Raw genomic sequence first — 20,691 nt, 5'->3', positions numbered from 1 at the left:
CACATAGCATTGTCAGAAAGAGCATTCCAGGTACAGGCCACAGCACGTGCAAATGTTCTGAGGCATTTCAGATGTGATTTTAGAATATTTCAGAAATAATAAGAAACCGGTGTGGGTGAAGCTGAATGAAAAAGTCTTGAAACCATAAGCGATACTATCAGTTTACGTAGGGCTTTTTATGAATGAAATGAAAAACTGCTGTTGTCAGTATCTTTTAATTTCTATATTTTATTGCATTCAAGGTAAAGGGGTGAGTATGGACAACAAATCTCTGTGTATGAAAGGTCTTTATAACTAAAAGCCCTTTATAGATATTACCAAAATTATGCTTAGAAATTGGATTTAAGGGCGCCTGGGTGGCTCAGATGGTTAAGCGTCTGCCTTCGGCTCAGGTCATGATCCCAGGGTCCTGGGATCAAGTCCCACATCGGGCTCCTTGCTCAGCAGGGAGTCTGCTTCTCCCTCTCCCTCTGCTTGTTATCTCTCTCTGTCTCTCTCACAAATGAATAAATAAAAAATCTTAAAAAAAAAAAACTTTGCTTTAAAAAAAAAAGAAATTGGATTTAATATCACTATAGTTACATCATAGCTTTCACAATTGAACTTGTATTGAAGAACTTAATAGAGTGGTTATCACCCATGTTTTTATTTTATATTTCAGGGCAATCTCATTCAGTTCCTCTTCATTTTACAATTTAAGGTTAATCTTTAAGTCTTTAATGTAAATTTTGTAGAAGTATCAAAATTAGGCAATTTTTTAATTTCAAACTTTAAGTTCTTAAAAATCCATCATGCTTATAGATCTGTTATTCTTTAGAAATGACCCAACTTTTTGTTATTATTATTTTGTGACAGCATGCAAGACGACAGCATAGAAGCTTCTACTTCCATATCTCAACTTCTAAGAGAGAGCTATTTAGCGGAAACTAGACATCGGGGAAACAATGAGAGGAGTCGAGCAGAACCTTCCTCCAACCCTTTCCATTTTGGCAATCCTTCTGGAGCTGCTGAAGGAGGAGGAGGTCAAGACGACCTTCCAGATCTCTCAGCCTTCCTGAGCCAAGAAGAATTAGATGAAAGTGTCAATCTGGCAAGATTGGCCATCAATCACGACCCTTTGGAGAAAGCAGATGAAGCTCAAGCTAGAAAATGTCTTTCATCTGATCAAATGAAACACTCACCTAAATCAAGTTTTGACCCCAACTTCTGTCAGGATAACTCTCGAGGTCCTACCAGCTCTACAGAGAGCCCGCAGGAGGCAAAAAGGCCACAGTATAGTTCTGAAACCCAGTCCAAAAAAGTATTCTTAAATAAGGCTGCCGATTTCATTGAAGAGCTGTCCTCCCTTTTCAAAGCCCATAGCTCCAAAAGGATTAGACCTCGTGCCTGCAAAAACCACAAGAGTAAATTAGAATCTCAAAACAAACTTATGCAGGAAAATAGCTCCAGTTTGTCAGATATCTCAGAAAGAAGAGAAAGATCTTCTGTTCCCATTCCTATCCCTGCAGATACTAGGGATAATGAAGTGAATCACGCCCTTGAAAGGCAGGAAGCTAAGAGGCGGGAAGCTGAGCAGGCTGCCAGTGAGGCAGCGGGTGGAGACACCACCCCTGGGTCTTCACCTTCATCTTTGTACTATGAAGAACCTCTGGGGCAACCTCCTCGGTTCACTCAAAAGTTACGGAGCAGAGAAGTTCCAGAAGGAACCAGAGTACAGTTGGATTGCATAGTGGTAGGAATTCCACCACCTCAAGTAAGGTAAAAAAATATCCCATTAGTAACGTTTGGTAATTGCTTTCCATCTACCCTGATCCTCCTAAGTTTGTCTTTTAAGTATGTGGTTTCAAAAATTATATACTCCTTTTGAGAAAAAGTCAGAGTCTAACGTAGCACTCTCTAATAGAAATATAATATTAGCCATAGTATGCAATTGAAAATTTTCAAGTAGTCACATTTTCAAAAAGTAAAAAGAACTGGGTGAAATAAACTTTTAAAATATGTATTATTTTATCAATATATTAAAATATTATCGTTTCAGCAGGTAATCAATATAAAAATTATTAATAAGATATCTAGTGCGAATTCTGCACTTATAACAGTACATCTCAATTTGACTGCTAAATTTTCCCAGGAAATATTTAATCTGCATTTCTATTTCATAACATTTACAGTTGAAAAAGTAGCTTAACATACTCAAGTTGCTCCACACATACTTCAAAATTTCAGAATAGTGGAATTATCAGTTTTTAAATTTAAAGTAATTAAAATTAAATATAATTTGAAATGTAGGTCCTAGGTTGCACCAGCCACATTTCAGGTGCCCAATACCACATGTGGCCGGTGACTAAGGTATTGGACAGCACAGGTCTACAGCCTGAAGCTTGAAACAAGAAAGTATTTAGGACCTATATTCAATGAATACCTGAGGCACTTTTTCAATTTTGAAGAAAGCCAAATGATAGAATAAAGACTAATAGACTAAAGAAAGAATAAGGGTGTAGCTAAGTAAGATCAATTTAAAGAGTCATTTTACACGTATTGTATTTATTATAAACTTTTTCATAGCAGCTTAATGAATACTATTTTCCCTAATGCCCAAGTCTTTCCCTAATATGACTAATGAGTAGAGAGGATATTAATCTTTTATGTGCCTATCAGTTAGCTTTTCTTTGAAGCAAATGAAGCTTAAGCTTCAGCGTTCGTCATTTGCATAAGCTATGCCTAATTTTATGGTCTTATTTTATTTCATTTTTTAAGGGGCCCTTCCACATTTATAAGCTTCAGGCCCCACAAACCTGGATCTGGCCTCAGCCTCAAGGTGACATTTGCAAACTCTAGTGTTACAATGTAATAATATGTGAATAAAGTGCTTTAAGTGTGTTGCTTTTGTAGAGAATTACTGGTATTTAGAGTCCTGTAACAATCACTTTGCCTTCCTAACCATTTATTTACTAGTAGAATAACTTCATTACTATTTAACATTTATTCTAGGTGTGTAAACAGGGCCTTATCTTTTTCTCACACAGTATTCATATTATAGGACAGTAATAGTATTAATAATAATAGTTCTATTTATATTTGCCTATTGATTCAAGAGATTCTAGCCCAAAGACATATTCATATATTGAATTTTGCTTTTCAAAGGCAACATAATTTTATTTCTACAATGACATATACACTACTATCCAGTTATCCAAATGAGCTTCTTGAGGGCAAGGGTTTTCCTTTGTATCTTGAACACCTTCGTATCTGCTTTGTATCTTTCGGGCCCATAGTAGTCAATAAGAAATGTTAAGTAAACCAATGCATAAAGAAACAGGAAAACAAGAAACTCAACTTCAGTTTAAATCAGGAGTGAGTCATTTGGCCTAAGATATAACAAAGTGTTGAAACTATGACACAGGGCAGTATCTACCCTTCTATTCTAAGCATGCCTGATGACACTCTCTAGGAGTCTGGTTGGTAATGCTGGTGAGATATCATCACCACACCATGATGGAAATCACTCAGTGACATCTGGTCAGTCTAGGTAAGCTGGGGAGTACTCAAGTTATAGTACACACACAACTTACTTAGATTAGTCTTGTCCAACCCACTAATTTCCGAACATAGAATGGACCCCCAAAACCCACAAAAACTCGACCAGATCATTCAGGACTGATTCTCCCCATTTCTTGACTGTGACAATCTCAGATACAAAAAAGAATTCAGTGTTCCTGTGAGAAAAATTCACCGGGAAGAATTATAAGATACCCATTCCCCCAAAACACAAAGCAATCTAGTGGTCACTCAAAAACTACTTAATCAACCAAATACAAATTTATAAATTTTAAGGTGAGAAAAAATGTACACAGCTTCTATGTAGCAATACTAATTTTACCTGGAAGAATTTCTTTCCTGATAGAATTCATGCCTGTTTACCTACCACTGGTTTGGTACCAGGAAATTCTTAGGTATTCACTAAATATTTTCTGAATGAATTGGTACTTAATTTATGGCAGCAATTATATTACAAAAAGTTTAGAATTTTCTATTAGCTGTCATTATTGTCCTAAGCCCAGAGTTTACATAACTCAAATTAATTGGACAGCAAATATATTTTTACTATGTGCTCTGCACTTTGATTATTGCAATGACAGAGACAATATAAGACATGTCCCTGCCCTCAAGGAGCTTGTGATTCAGTTAAAGGAATTATCCAAATTTGTACAGTACAAAGCCATAAGAACTCTCAGGCTTCAGAGAAGGGATGGAGGACTAGAAAGATCAAAGAAGGCTTCAGACATGTAGGGTGAGAAGGAGTGAGAGGATTTAGGAAGAAATCTACCCATTCATTCATTCATTCATTCATTCAACAAATACCTATTGAATTACTAAAGTGACTCACTGGGAATACAAAACAACTGTGAGATACTGGAGGTCAGAGACCTCGTTTTTGAAACCAAGTCTAAAACTATTCTGAGACGGTAGCTCACAATCTAAAAGAGCAATCAAGCAGGCATGTAATCAAAACATTGCGACATTGTATGATAAGGGCTATAACAGAAGTATGTACAGAACACAACAGCGGCTCAAAGGAAGATGTGATTATTTTGCCTCGAGTGCTGGAGAAAGGAAGCATTCACAAAGGAGGTGCCTTCAGTTTGAAGAGACCAAGGGTGGAGAAGGAAGCCAGTGCATAGGTCTAAAGACAAGTGTTTTCAAGGAACTGCAAGTACTTGGCTATGTGAAGGACATGGGTTACCAAGTGAGCAAAGACGAGAGAAAAGATTGAAGAAATATACAGACGGATGGGTCCTTTTAGGCCAGGTCAATTTAACACATTCATATAAAGGGACAGATGATGGAAGAGTATTTTTATATGACAGGGAGGAGACTGACCTAACCTGAAAAGATAGTAGAGCCAGATGATTTTGCAGAGCCTTGAAAGCAAAACAGAATAGTTCAGACTTGGTTTCAAAATGATCTGGAAACCATTTATAAGGTTGCGTATAGGGAAGTACCAAGATGAAAGGGAGCATTTAAGTAGAATTAGTCTGGAAGGATGAGTTAGACTTGAAAAGAATAAAGCGAGTAAGCTGCTTAGGAAGCTGTGGAAGATATCCCAGGCATCAGATGTTCTGATCGGATTTGAATGGGGGCAGTGGGAAAGCAGAGAGAAGTTGTGAGTGAGCAAGATTTAGAAGAAAAGAAATCAAGCCAAACTTGGTGGCTGACTGGATAGGAAGGATGAGTAAAAAATGTTAGTCCACATGTTTGAAGCCGGGTACCTGAGAGAACAATGGGGTCACTGGCAAGGACTAAGAAAATGGAAGATGTGGCTGACATTATGGCGGAGGTTGATGATTTGAGTCTGAGGAGACTGAGGGACTATATCCAACAGGCAGTTGGAAATGCAGGACTGAAGGTCAAATGAGAGGGTAGTGGCACTGGAGACATTCCAAAGAATGACCTGGACACTGGGAAATCTGGACACAATATCTCTGTAATTACAAAGGGACTATATATAAACAGGTAACACTTGGAACTAACTTCTACTAGTTCCAGACTGGAGTAGTGTTTTCCAACCTTCTTTTAGCAGTAACTACTCCTCCCAGTTTTCTCCAGCAATGAATCTGTTACATGTTATGAAGTTACACAAACACACACACACACACACACACACACACACACACATTTTTCTAAGGGTAAAATTAGAGCTTTTGAGATTGAAGAGCACTGGGGTGGAAGAAGCCCAAAACTCCTAAGGCCATCTCCACAGAACCCAGGAGAACAGATTTTGATCCAGAGAATACCTTAAAAATACATTAAAATAATAATGAGACATTTTGGTTTGCCACATAGGAACGTGGCAGTCAATAAGAAAAGTATCCTTTTCACTATTTTTGCAAGAAAATGTAATAAGTGGACCTGGCAACTGAGGTCTAACCTTGTCTCTGGGTACCCCTCTGTGTAATCAGTATTTTATCCATGCTCTTGTAACTCTGGTTTAGCAAATTGAAAAACCATTTTTGGTGTATTTGTTGATTTCCAAAATAATTGGGCAGAAATTGCTTTGTTTTGTAGAGGGGAGATACTACATCACTGAAGGTAGCATTTTGGAAGAGCTTGTGAATCTTGGACACAGCTTCATTGGAGGAGGTGCCTTAGAAAAATGAAATACATTCATGCATTACCCACAGATGAAAGTGTCTGTAGGAATTCACAGCAAATGGCCGTGATCCCTTTTTGTATCCTGACTTCAAATTCTTTTCCCAGGAATGTACAGCTGGGTCATACTAAGTATGTTTGCTTGTACACAACCTTCTGAAGAGGCACAAATTTACCCTTTATAGGCATCAATGCCTGCTTTGGCTGCTTAGTTTTGCTATTGCTACTTCTAGACATTAGCCTGCAAGTGACATATTCAGGAAATAAATTTGTTACAAAGACAAAGGATATCTTAAATGACATGGGGGAATTATAAAAATATCATTATAAACAATTGTATTATGATATATAGTCTAAAATATTATACAAATATTTTGAAATATCACACTATTTGGGGGCTTTTTCTTCTAACTTTTGGGAAAATTTAGATGCCTTCATTCATTCATTTATCCAACCAATAGTAAGTGCCTACTATGTGCCATGTATTGTTATAAGCACTATGATTAAAACAGCAAAAACAAGAAAAATTCCCTGCCTTCGTGGAGCTTAGGGTCTAGTAAGGAACACAGACAATAAACAAAAATTCCCCAAATTATTATGTAATTACAATTGTGATAAATGTGATAAAGAAGGGTACATATAGTGAAGGCACCAAACCTTATAGGTAGGCTGAGGAAGGTTTTCTTAAAAAGTGGTATTTAAGCTGAGAAATAAAAGAGTTAGCCCAGCAAAGTGGGGCTGGAGGAAAAGTGTCTCAGGGTGAGGGGACAGCAAATTCAAAGCTCTTAAGCCTGCAAGACCATTGTTGACTTTAAGAAACTGAAGGAACTGATGTCACCAGAACATAGAGTGAGGAGGAAGCGGTTTGAGATAAGTCCAGAGATGGAGCAGAGGCTACATTTTAAGAGTCTCCTAGAACCCGCTACTCAAAGTGGGTTCCTGGGCCAGCTGGTCAGCATCATCTTGGACCTTGGTGAATATGCAGATTTGCAGGTTCCAACTTATACCTGCTGAATCAGGATCTCTAAAAGTGAGGCCCAAACATCAGTGTTTTAACAAACTGCTGTTTGCCTCTGTGCTGAGAATTTTTGCAGTTTCTTCAGAGACTTCCTCAGTGGGAGAGACCTTCCCCACACTTTGTTCCTTGACCCAGATGCTGCCATCTCCAGGTAACATTTTAGTACCTGTTCCTCAGTTCTTACTCCAACAGTACACTCCTCACACTCTCTCTGTTGGAGTCACCTCACCCTCATAGGTGGTTCTTTGAGGCAAGTTCTGCTTTGAGGTGCAACGCCAGGCTAGTTTCTGTGGTGTCCACTTGGTCCGTGGGAAAAACCCACATCTTTCCCCCCATAAACTTTGGAAATCTAGGCATTGAAGCCCTCCCTCTCGTCCTTCCCTCTTGGGCAATACCAAATATCCTTTCACCTTAAAAGTTTCTGCAGCAAGAATTGGGCATAAGCCTCTGTACCCCCACAGACTCCAGAGGCTGTAAGTCAAGCTCTCCAAGGGCTTCTATAGAAGTTCCTGCCATTGCCTACCAACTTCCTTCAATCAGTCTCTTGACTTCATACATACTCCCAAAGTGGACACAGATCGCCAGACTGAATTGTCTGAATTGTTTTCTAAAGTATATTTTGAATAGGTCCTGAAGTGTGTGTGTGTGTGTGTGTGTGTGTGTGTGTGTGTGTTCATGGGATAAGAATAATAGCACAAACATCTGTGTGCCCACGTTACCATTATTTTTAAGACTGCTGTCTTCCTAATCCTATCCCTCCCTCCCCCCTCAGAAGTAACCACTGGCTCAAATCTTGTGTTTTCTCTTTAAATTTTTCTCAAGAATTTTTCTTCATAGTTTTACAACAGATTTTTACGTCCCTAAACCATATTGGTATGGAAGTATTTACAGGTGAAACGACACATAATCCTGGACTTACTTTAAAATAATTCAAGGTGGGAAAAAGTGGAGAATAGAAAAGAAATCCATTTGCCATTTGTTGATAATTTGTTGAAGCTAAGGGTATGTGCATGGTGGTTCATCATACAGTGTCTCTAGTTTGTGTATATTTGACAGTTTCCATAATAAAAAGTTTAAAAACATAATATTAGTGAAATTTACTTATTTTAAAACTTTTATGTAAGTGGAATCATGATGTTTAAATTCTTCTGCTGCTTGAATTTCTTCCTCCAAAAACTATATCCATGTTGTTGCACGTAACTCTGATTCACTCATTTTCATCGCTATATAGCATTTCACTGTAAGGCTAGAGGATTGTATTGTGATGTACATTTGGGTTGTTTCTAGTTTTTTCCTAAGATGAACAATGTTGTTATAAACATTCTAATATATTGTCCTGGTACATGAGTGTGTCTAGGTATGCAATTGCTGATGGAGTCTGTACAAATTCAACTTCATAATAATACCAATTTTTTCCAAAGGGATTCTTTCAACTTGCATTCCCGCCAACAACCAGAGTTCTGGTTGTTCTGCATCATTGCCAATATGGATATTACCAGACTTTTAAATTTTTGCCAATCGGATAGGTACGAAGTGTTACCTTGTTGTGATTTTAATTTTCATTTCTGTAGTTATTGATGAAGCTGAGAATTTTTTTAAAATATGTTTATGGACCATTCAGGGTTCACTTCTATGAAGGGCCTCTTTACATCTTCCACTCATTTTTCTATCAGTTTGTTCTTTTCTTATTGATTTGTAAGACTTTAAAAAATATGATGAAGATACACATGACATATTGACATATATATTATGAAAATATCCTTTCCTGGTTCGACTTGCTTTCTTATTTTCTCTATGGTATCTTTAATAATTAGATATTTTTAACTTTATATAAAATTATTTAACATTTTTTATAGTTTGGGTTTCTATAAAATGTGTCTAGCTTAAAAATTTTTTCCTAACCTCAAAGTAAAATATTCTTATATATTGTCTTCTAAAAGTTTTATAATTTTGTCTTTCACATTTAAGTTTTTCATCCATTTAAAGTTGATTTTTGTGTATGGTGTAAAGCAGAAAAATCCATGTAAGTTATCTTTAGATTGGATAACCAACTGTTTCAGCTCCAGTTTATTGAAAAGTATATTCATCAATAACAACTGATCTATAATGCCAGCTCCATCATAAGTCAAAATTCCATAAACGTGGATCTAGCTTGGGGTTTTCTATTCCTTTCCTGTGGTTTATTTATCTCATTGCAAAAGAGTTTTCATAATTCTTATTTCCAGCTTTTTCATTTTAAGGAATTTTAGTCCTTCTTGGCCTTTTGCTCTACGATATAAATTTTAGAATCATCTCGTCAAATTCCATGAGAATTTTTTAATTTATTAAGATTTGGGGAATTGCATTAAATCTGTAGACCAATTTAGGAAGAATTTGACATCTTTAAAATATTGAGGCTTCAGGGCACCTGGTTGGCTCTGTCGGTTGTGCTTCTGACTCTTGGTTTCGGCTCAGGTCATGATCTCAGGGTTGCGAGATCGAACCCCGCATTGGGTTCTGCACTCAGCAGGGAGTCACCCTGAGAGTCTCTCTTTCCCTTTCCCTCTGCCCCTACTCCCTACCTATTCCCTCTCTCTCTCTATTTCTCAAAATAAATAAATCTTTTTTAAAATAAAATATTGAGGTTTCATATTCAGGATCATAGTATATTTCTCCATCTACCTATTTAGATTACCTGAATAATAAGCTTAAATGATTTTTTCTCTGAGTCCTACAAATCTTTGGCTAGATTTATCCATAAGTATCTTAGTTTCATACTGTATAAATGATAGCTTTTTAAAAAATTACATTCTATGATTGTTATGTAGAGAAATGCAATCAACTGTTGTATATTTTTTCTTTGTTTAATTTAAATTCGACTAGCCAACATATAGTACATCATTAGTTTCAGGTATAGTGTTCAATAATTTATCATTTGCATATAACACCCAGTGCTCATCACATCAAGTGCCCTCCGTAATGCCCAGCACCCAGTTACTCCACCCTCCTACCCACCTGTATATTTGTTTTTCTAACCAACAGCCTTCCTACATTCTAGAGATTTTCTATAGATTTTGGAGGGGTGATCTTCCTTTCCAGTCCTGTTTCTTATATTTCATTTTCCTGACTTACTGAACTGGCTAAGCCCTCCAGTACAATGTTGAAAAGAAATGGTGACCGTGGGTATTCTAGTCTTGTTTATAATCTTAAAGGGAATACTTTCCATTTTTCACCCTTACATAAGATTTTGTTGTATGTTTGTTTTGTTTAGGAAGATTAAGATTTTTTAAAATCATGCGTGGATGTTGAATCTTATAAAACATTTTTCTGCATCTGTTGAGATCATTATATGATTTTCCCTTTATTCTTTTGGTATGATAAAGAATATTGATTTTATAATGTTAAGCCAAACTTAACTTCTTGGGATAAACAAAATCAACACCATCAAAGTGGTTCCAAACTGAATGAAATGAAGAATTTATTCTGAAAGAAAGATTAACATAGTAAACCAGAAGAAAAGAAAAAATTATACTTTAAAATATACAATATTGGGCGCCTGGGTGGCTCAGATGGTTAAGCGTCTGCCTTCGGCTCAGGTCATGATCCCAGGGTCCTGGGATCGAGTCCCGCATCGGGCTCCCTGCTCAGCGGGGGAGCCTGCTGCTCCCTCTGCCTCTCTCTCTCTCTGTCTCTCATGAATAAATAAATAAAATCTTTAAAAAAAATAAAATATACAATATTGCAAAGATTCAAGTACAGTGCATCAACAAAATGAAAAAATTTAATATGTTCATTTGTTCACTTACTCAATAAAAATTCATTCAGCTCTCACTATGCATCAAGAACTATTCAAGGCACTTGAAATTCATTAGTAAATAAAGCAAAGTTTCCTGCCAGATTCTATTCTCGTTGAGGTGAAGGAAATAGATGATAAACAGCAAGTCTAATAAATAACTAAATTATGTAGTAATTTAGTAATAAGTACTATGAGAAAAAGAAAGGTAATATTTCTAGAAAAGGACAATAAAAAGTTTCCAGTCAGCCCTACCCAAAGTAATTTACTCCTTTAAAAATTTATTTTAGGAATTGTTTTCATTTTCACTTTATTAATCCTCGCTTTTATTATTAAAATTAGCTAGGTCGTGATATCTTGATATTAACCAAGGGCTTATTTATGTTTCTCTTAAGTTACCAAGAAGTTTCCACCTGGAAGAACTCAGTAAATTTCAATAAAATTTCAAGCATGGTCCTATCCTGTGCCTTGTACTCCAACAGCCCCATGACTGAAATACAGCCACTGGTCATGAGCACTGGAGTTTGTTAACTCAGTAGCAAACAAGACATACAAAACACCGAACTGTGTTGCAAAATCCAACATAACTTTGAGTTTTGTTAAAAATATCTACTATTATCTTATTGTCCCATAACCTCCAGAGTCCAACGCACTCTGCCCAGGGAAGAGTCACTCTGATGCTTGGAGAGGGCTAAGGATGTCATGAAGTGACTATACTACTTTTGTCTATTTTAGGCCCTACACCCTTCACATAGGCGATCAGGCATTGTTAGACAAAGCTGGTTAAAGGCAATTCAAGGAAAGTTCTTTTTTAGCCCCCAAACCTTCTTGAAAATTGAAAACAAAACAGGCTTGAGGCTCTGATAATCCTCATTTGAATTCATTCATTTAATAACCATACAGCAAACATTTTTTGGAGCAGTTCTGATGTGCCATACACTGTGCTAGGAACCAGATAAACAAGTGATAAAACAAACATGATTATCTCCACCCTGTCGTGTTTACTGTTCAGTAAGGGACAGAAATATTAAACAAACCTACAAACCACTGTATAATTATAAGTGATAGATAGGTTAGTAAAGGAAACAAACATGGAGAGGCAATAATAGGAGGTGGGATAGGGACATGGGAAGGGCTGGGGCAGGGCTAAAGACATGCTCTGAGTAATCATTCTTTTAATGAGCATTATTGCTGGTGAGTCAGAATAACACATTCAAATTACATTTAGAAGTCATTAATGTGCTAAAGCAATGAGTCATAACATTTATCCAAGCCACATTTTTGATAAAATAGTAACCTAACAGTAGTAATCAAAAATCCAGTTAAATCTGAAAAATGTGTCTCTTCAAGTGCCTTCATTCCCAGGCTTGGTAGCCAGCCAAATTAGCAGATCTGGCAAGCTATCCTTAGTGCACGAAAGCCAGGTCCTTCTTTTTCATTTGGACCTGCCTTATTTTCCCAGATCACTGACTCATTTCTGCTAAGCCATGAATCACGTCTGGCACCACTGTCATTCTGTGTCATGAGGCTTTGGCGTTCTAAGGCATGCACCTTGGGCAGGGCATTTCTATGAAAGCATTCCCTAACATGGATAGATGTTTGAAGAGAGTGTGTTTTTCTCCTTATCCTCAAAAGTCTTCAGGGGAGCTGGATAAAGTTTAATACATTTTTGAGAAGGCAGCCTGACGGGTGCGTTATTTCTGAGTGGGTCATGGTGTTAAAGTCAGAGTGATGGTTACTGATTGTTCTTTGGGACGGGCTGAAGCTATCCTTGCCATCCGAGTAGGACAAAAACGCTTCTGACAGAGAGTTTGGGCATTTGAACCATTCCACTTATCGCCTTCTGGCTGTCCAATTGCTCTAGATGTTTCCACTCTCATTTTGGTAAGGAAGAAAAACATTAACTAAAGAAATGAGGTAACCTTATAATGTTTACATAAGGGAAGGTATTTGTTTATTTGTTTTGAAATAGTTATTTCTATTTGCTTTATCAAATTAATACAGGTACAGTGCTTAAAAAGTCAAATAACATTAAAGAACAGACCAATTTCAAGTCTTTTTGCAGTTTCCTATCTATTTACCTGTAGATGTCCGAATCATACTCCAGTAGTTCTCATACTTTTTGTTCTCAGGACCCTTTTACAAGTCTTAAAAGTTACTGAGGCCCAAAAGAGATTTTGTCTATGTGAGTTACATCTATAGTTATCATATTTGAAATGAAAACTGAGAAATGTTTTAAATAGGCATTTCTTATTCATTCTTAAATAACAATAATGTACATGCTAATATAAATAGTTTTATGAAAAATAACTGTATTTTCCAAAAAAAATAATTTAGTGAGAAGAGTGGCAATCTTTTACATTTCTTGCAAATCTCTTTAATGTCTGGCTGAATGGAAGACAGCTAGAGTCTCATATTTGTTTCTGCATTCAGTTTGTTGTAATATGTTGTTTGGGTTGAAGTAAATTTTTAAAATCTGGCCTTATACAGATATGTAACTGGAAACAGGAAGAATATTTCAATAGCTTTTTCAGGTAATGTGGCTATTCCTGTTTGGTACTACATCAAAATTCAGCTAGCAGTGGTTTTTTTAAAGGTTAGTTGCAATGTGAAACCTGAAACCATATCAATGAACTTTTGTACTCTGCTATACTAAAACCCTTTGTCCATCTTGAACTTTAAATGGATAATATCATGCATTGGTAATTTGGAAAATGAGTAATGCAGATTTTCCAAATGTTGACACATTTTATTATTTAATATTTAAAAAAAGCACATGTGTTAATATCATCATTTGATTTTATCAAAAAGTCTTTAAGTATTGGGAAGCTCTAAATTCACAGTGGGGGATACAAGTTTTCCAAACTTTAATTTTTCCTTGAAAGCTCCATTTTTTTCATTGGCAACAAAGGTATCAGTTATTTTTACTTGAAACAACAGGCTTATTTCATTCATTTGTGAGAAAACGTCTGCCAGACCCCCAAGTATGAATAACCATAATTTGTCAGTTGCTCTTTCAAGTTCAAATGTTGTTCCATGCATTTAATGCTTAGTTCAACTCAAAAAAATCACACAAATGCTCTTCCATATCCTGTAGAAATGCTTTGTGTTACTTCCCATTTCACCACCCAGAATGTTAACAAGATATGGACTCAAGGTTGAGATTTAATAAAAGTAATGATTTGTACTGCTTCACTGAGGACATTTTTAAATGATACTGAAATTTTTTTTAACTGTGAGTGTGGAGGTGAGGAACACAATGGCCACAAGGCAATTTTTGGCAGTGCCTTTTTTTTTTTGTGCTGCTAAAGCACCAACAGTTTTACCCACTGTGGCTTTTGCACCGTCAGTGTAAATATCAACACAGTGAAAAGGCAAATAATATTTTAATATTATATAAAAATAGCTTTGTCTTCATAGAAAGTGAACTATACTTTGAGAACTGCTGTAATATACTTGTACCACTATTGCTTGGCACATTGATGTTAACTATTTCCCATTGACTTTTTGTTCCAGAAGATGGGGGTTCAGCACCCCTTGATTCAACCCACACCTCTATTTCTTCACTGCTTCAATATAATCATATCACAATGTTATTTAAAGATTTTTTTTTATTTATTCATTTGAGAGAGAGAGAGCAAGCAAGAGCAGGAGCGGGGGGGGGGGGCAGAGGGAACCTGATGCCGGACTCGATCCTAGGACCCTGGGATCATGACCTGAGACGAAGGCAGACGCTTAACCGACTGAGCCACCAAGGTGCCCCGTAAGCTCCGTGGGGTCTTATTGAGATTTATGCCTTGGAGATTTATTAACCCATTTCAGCAGTTACATATAGCACTGTCACAACAGATCAAAAACTGGCACAGGATTTGATGAATCTAATAACAAAATTCTTACAAAATATTAACTGTCAATTCTTTCTATCATTTGGTCTTTCAACAAATCCAACACATATTTTCTGAGTATCTACCATGTGTCAGGGCACTGTTGTAGGTGTTGGGATTACACTGGTGAATAAAACTAATAAGGTCCTGTCATGGACACTTTACAATCCAGTGGTGGTGGCGGAGGGGGGGGACACAAAAAAATAGCAAAGTGAACTGATTTCAGATAACAAGTACTATGAAGATAACAAAAGAGGGTAGTATGATAGCGTGTCTGAGGATAAGGGTGCTATGTTAGGAAGAGGGTCGGGGAAGTCCTCTCCGAAGATGTGACATTTGAGCTGAGGTCTGCCTGACTGCTGAGAAGGACCTGTCTTTGTAAAGATCTGGGGAAGAGGATTTCAGGAAGAACAAAAATCCTAACAAGGAGAAGAGTTTAATGTGTTCACAGAGTAGAAAAAAGACCAATGTGGTTGGAACATAGTGAAGAGAGAGTGGCAGGAGAAGGTATCCAGAAGTCAGGGCTGGAAAGACAGATTTGGATGTAATCCCAAATAGAGGTGATAATTGAAATTATGGGATGGGATAAGATGGCCAAAGGAGAGAACATACAGAGAACTGTGCAAGGCGCTGTGCCGGCTTGCAAGAGCATATGAAGCAGTTTCCTACCTTCAAAGAATTTACAATCTGGTGAAATTGGTGGGAGAAGACAAATCCCCCAAATCGAGAATAATAAAGACAGTGCATCATCAGGCCTTGCATGACATAGTACAGGTTTAAAAAAAAAAAAGTAAAGTTAGAAAAAAGTAACAATCATTGAAAATTCATGGTAAAGGTTTTTTGTATAGGAGGTGATATCTGAGCCAAACTGATGGATGAGTTAACCTTGCAGCAGCTGAAAGGCAGAGGAAGAGAATCTCAGATAGAAAAACATGAGCAGAGACTTGAATGTTGGGGTAAATATGACAAATTTATGCAAAAGTAGAGAAAATCTTCACTGTTGAGAAGTTGTTAAATGGGTGAATGTGCTTTGGAATCTTGCTTTATCAATAGTGGGAGGGAGGGATTAAAACACCGAATGGTTAGATCTGAAATTACGGTAAAGATTAGCAACTGTCAGGACTCCTTAATTTCTGAGATTGAATAGTGGTAACACCTCCCCACCTAATCACTTTTTATTATGATGTTGATAAATGATTATTATTTCAAGAAATGAAAACAATACAAAAAGGGATAGGCTGAGATATCTCACTCCTATCTGTCTTCATCCACCTTATTTTCCCTCCTTCCCAGTAGGGAGCCACTTTTGATTTTCATTTCCGTCTTTCCAGTTTTCTTTATGCAAATGCAAACATGACTATACCTTATTTTTTGCCCCCTGTATTAGTTTCCTTGGGCTATTGTAACAAGGTGCCACAAACTGGGTAAAAATAAACTCTTAGTTTTGGAGGTTAGAAGTCCAAAACCAAAGTGTCACCAGGGCTATGCTCTCTCTGAGACTCTGGGCAGCTCCTTTCTTGTCTCTTCTAGCTCATGGTGGTGGTTGTCATTCTCTGGCACTCCTTGGCTTGCAGCAGCCTCACTCCAATCCCTGCCTCTGCCATCACATGCCATTCTCTCTGTGTGTCTCTGTCCTCACATAGAGTTTTCCTCTTCTTAAAGAACCCCATGCATGCTTGATTAGGACCCATCCTAGTAATTTCACTGTAACTTGATTATGTCTGCAAAGACCCTATTTCCAAATAAGGTCATATTCCCAAGTCCTGGTGTTTAGGACTTCAACATATCTTTTGGGGAAAGATAATTCAAGCCATAAAAACCCACATTTTTTTACACAACACTCCATGTTCACTATCCTGTACCTTCCTGTTAAAATTTTAACTATGTATCTTGGAGTTCTTTCCAAGTGATCTTTCCCAATCTCTTTTCACAGTTGCGTAGTGTTCCATTATGTGACTGTCCCATAGTTTATTTCATAAGACCCCTAGTGATGGACACTCAAGTTGTTTCCAATCTTTCACTATTTAAATGAGTAATGTGTACATTTGTCATTTTGTATGCATGCAAGTGTATCTGTGTGAGAGATTCCCGCAAGTGGGATTGTTGGGTCCAAAGATAAACGCATCTGAAATTTTGGCAGATATTGCCATATTCCTTTCATAGGAGTTGCACCATTTTGCATTCCTACTAACAGTGGATGACACTCATCAAACTTTTAGAGTTTTGCTAACGTGTAACATGAGAAATTGTATTTCTGTGTAGTTTTGATGTCTTTTTCTCTTATGCACCTCCACATTTTAAACATTTTTTTTAAGATTTATTTATTTATTTGAAAGAGAGAGAGGGCATGTGCACAAGCAGCAGGGAGGGGCAGCAAGAGAGGGATGGGGAGAGAGAATCTCCAACAGACTCCCAGCTGAGCATGGAGCCTGTTGCAGGGCTTGATCTCACAACCCTGAGACCATGGCCTGAGCCAAAATGAAGAGTCAGATACTTGACCAACTGGGCCACCCAGGCACCCCTAAACATTATTGTATGTATTATTTTATGTAAATTTTTGGCCAAAAAACTATAATAAAAATTTCTAGCTTCAAGGATATAGAATCAAAATGAAATACCGTAATCTATGGAAACATAGTTAACTTAGGTTATTTGCCAAAGTTGGGCCACTACTGAACAATATGACCCATCCTCCTTACTCTGATGACTCAAGTAACCCAACAAAATAATTTTCATTTAGCTAGGTCAGATGTAATTTCATAGTAGAGAATGAGTGCACTCAACCTCATGAACTTTTAATATCCCTTCTCTCCAAATAAGCAAAGGAGCACTTACTTAATACATAGTATGGAAAGCTATGTCTTTTTAGGAGAAGCCAAGTTCCTCCTCAAAGACCCTGCTCCTTGTGGTTGGCTGTATTTGCTTTCTCATCCATCTTCTCTCAGTTGTATCATTTTTTTCTTAAGATTTTATTTATTTTAGAGAAAGAGAGAGAGTGCAAGAGCAGGGGAAGGAGCAGACTTCCTGTTGAGCACGGAGCCCAACTCAGGGTTTGATCGCACCACCCTGAGATCATGACCTGAGCCAAAACCAAGAGTCGGGCGTTTAACCAACTGAGCCACCCAGGCGCCCCACTCAGTTGTTTCATTCTCGGTAGAGGCCATTTCCCAATTTCTTGAATAAAGTGTCAATACTGACACTATATTTGAATTCTGCCAAATCTTCTCATTGTTACAATCAAATTATACCATTTACTGTCCTGATTCTAAGTTGTCACAGTTTTGTTCTTAGGGAACATCTGGAGCATCTATGTAATTAATTTTCACACTTCAGTCATGTGCAATATTCCTTTCTTTGCAGATGGTACTGTGAAGGCAAGGAGCTTGAAAATTCCCCAGACATTCAAATCGTCCAGGCAGGAAATCTGCACTCACTGACCATTGCTGAAGCCTTTGAAGAAGACACAGGACGCTATTCCTGCTTTGCTTCTAACATCTATGGGACAGATTCAACCTCTGCTGAGATTTATATAGAAGGTAAAACAAAATATTCTTAGAACATGGCCCTTGCTGGTAAGACATATATTTATAATAAATATTTATCGAGTGCCTACTGTACCACACACTCTTCTAGGCAGTGGAGACAATAGTAATGAACCAAATAGACAAAGGTTCATGGACAGATGGAATTTACACTGTAATGAGAGAGACCAAAAATAAATGAGATAAATAAATAAAATATGTAATATGATAAGTATATGAAATGGTTCTGATCACCAATTCTAACCTGTGTGTGGTGTGTGGGGTTTACAATTTAACTCAGTTCTAACACCAATTACCTGGATATAGTGTCACATCCAACAGGTTAAAGGCTTAGTTCTACAAGATTGTTCCTGCCTTACTTCAGATGCCAATCACAAGTATTAGGCCCCCCAGGTTACCCACAGCTTCTGTCTCACTTGGTTACAAATTGGAGGTTTCCACAACCCCCTCCTTGGCTTCAATTAATTTGCTAGAGTGGCTCACAGAACTCAGGGAAGGACTTACTTACATTCACCAGATTATTAAAGGATGTGATAAATGATACAAATGAATAGCCATAGGAAGAGATGCATAAGGTGAGGTCTGAGAAGGTCCAGAGTGCAAGAGCTTCTATACCTGTAGAGTTGGGGTGTGTCACTCTCCCAGTGTGGATGCATTTGCCAACTTAGAAGCTCTCCATGCTACTGGAATTTTATGGAAGCTTCCCCATGTAAGCATGATCAATTATTATCTCCATTTCCTACCCGTCTTCCTTCTCAGGAGGATGGTAGGTAGGGCTGAAAATTCCGAGCTTCTAATCATGGCTTGGTCTTTCTGGTGACCAGCCCCCATTTAGGAGTCATCCAGAGTCACCTCATTAGAACAAAAGATGCTCCTGTGCTCTTATCATTTAAGAATTTATAAGAGTTTTAGGAGCCCTGTGTGGTTCAAAGACAAATACTAGAACAAGATATGCTCATGACTTAGGAAATTACAAGTTTTAGCAGTTCTGTGCTGGGAACTGGGGGCAGAGACCAATATATGTATTTTCTGTATCTCACAGTATATATAACACTACAGAAGAAATAGAAAGCAAGCAAAAGGGATAGGAAGTACACATATGTATATTTGTGTGAATGTGCACATGCATGGGTGTGTGGGTGGGGGGAGGGGGGCTGTAGTTCTACAGATGTGGTGGTCAGGGAAGACCTCACTAATCAGGTGACATATGAGTGAAGACCTGGAGGAAGGGAGGGAGTGAGCCACAACGATACTCAAGGGAAAACCACTCTAGGTGGAGAAATCAGTAGTACCCTGACCCTGAGGTGAGAGTGAGCCTGTGTTTAGGTATAGAGATGAACCAATGTGGCCTGGAGGAAGGAAACAAGGAAAAAAATAATACATGAAGTCAGAAGTTCAAGATGGGGTAGAGGTGGGAGGAGGCAGGTGAACAGATCGTTTGGTCTTTGTAGGTCATTGTAAGGACTCTGGCTTTTACTCTGAGGGAGATGGGAAGCTGTAGAGGATTCTGAGCAGAAATGTGATATAAGCTGACTTAGCTTTTAATGGGGTCACCCTGGCTCCTGAGAATATACCTCATGGAGTCAAAGGTAGACCACTTGGGAGCATTGGACAGGCATTTACATCAGCACCAAACTTATATGACTAATTTTAGGGAAGAAATCAATTTGTGTTCCTTATATATCTACCTAAGTTTTTTGTTCCATTTTATCTCGTCTCTGAGTTTTTTCTGAGGACTCTTCTTTAGCACTTTTATCATCTATGATACCTTGTGTATGCTTTGGTTTTAGCACTTAAATATTGTATTATTTTAGTATAAATGCTCTTTCACCAACTAGATTATAAAGCAGGACTGTCTCATTCTTTTTTGTATCTTTAATACCTTATGTAGTACCAAATATGTAGGGAATATTTGATAAACATTTATTGAATAGATGCATGAATAATGATAATAATGAATAATGCATGATAGAAGTGTGTTGTATGTTTTTATCCTCAGATTTCTGGAGTACAATAAATACCTCCAGATTTAGCTCAGTTATGTCTTCCTGGAATTCACTATCTTGAGAAGTAAATCTGAGATCAAAGCTTTGCTAGCAGTGCTGAGACTGGATTGCCAATTTTTTTAATTTGTGGCAACAGAGCTTCAAACACCAACACTCCCAAGATGAAATATGACTTGTTAATATTAGGGTTGGGCGGAAGAGCATCCACCTACACCTACAATGTTTAAAATCCAATGTAATCCCTCCTTTTATTTAATCTGTGTAGGCCAAGAGCAAGAGGATTTATGGACAACATAAAATATCTGCAAAAACTGCTCTG

General features: G+C 37.5%; 1 protein-coding gene across 1 annotated transcript in view; it reads left to right on the top strand.

Moving 5' to 3' along the window:
- The window catches only part of MYPN (myopalladin), an 83,443-nt gene that overhangs the window by 10,315 nt on the left and 52,437 nt on the right, over nucleotides 1–20,691 (top strand). The window contains exons 2-3 of the mRNA XM_025850239.2: nucleotides 856–1,758; nucleotides 18,185–18,360. Coding sequence (XP_025706024.2) covers nucleotides 857–1,758; nucleotides 18,185–18,360 — 1,078 coding nt within the window. The 5' untranslated portion in view covers nucleotide 856. The remainder of the gene's footprint in view (nucleotides 1–855; nucleotides 1,759–18,184; nucleotides 18,361–20,691) is intronic.

Source organism: Callorhinus ursinus, unplaced genomic scaffold (assembly GCF_003265705.2).
Source record: "Callorhinus ursinus isolate GAN/ISIS: 27379988/994484 unplaced genomic scaffold, GSC_fseal_2.0 scaffold31, whole genome shotgun sequence".
Taxonomy (NCBI): domain Eukaryota; kingdom Metazoa; phylum Chordata; class Mammalia; order Carnivora; family Otariidae; genus Callorhinus; species Callorhinus ursinus.
The sequence above is the reverse complement of the archived record's forward strand: the minus strand, read 5'-3'. Positions and strand labels throughout refer to the sequence as shown.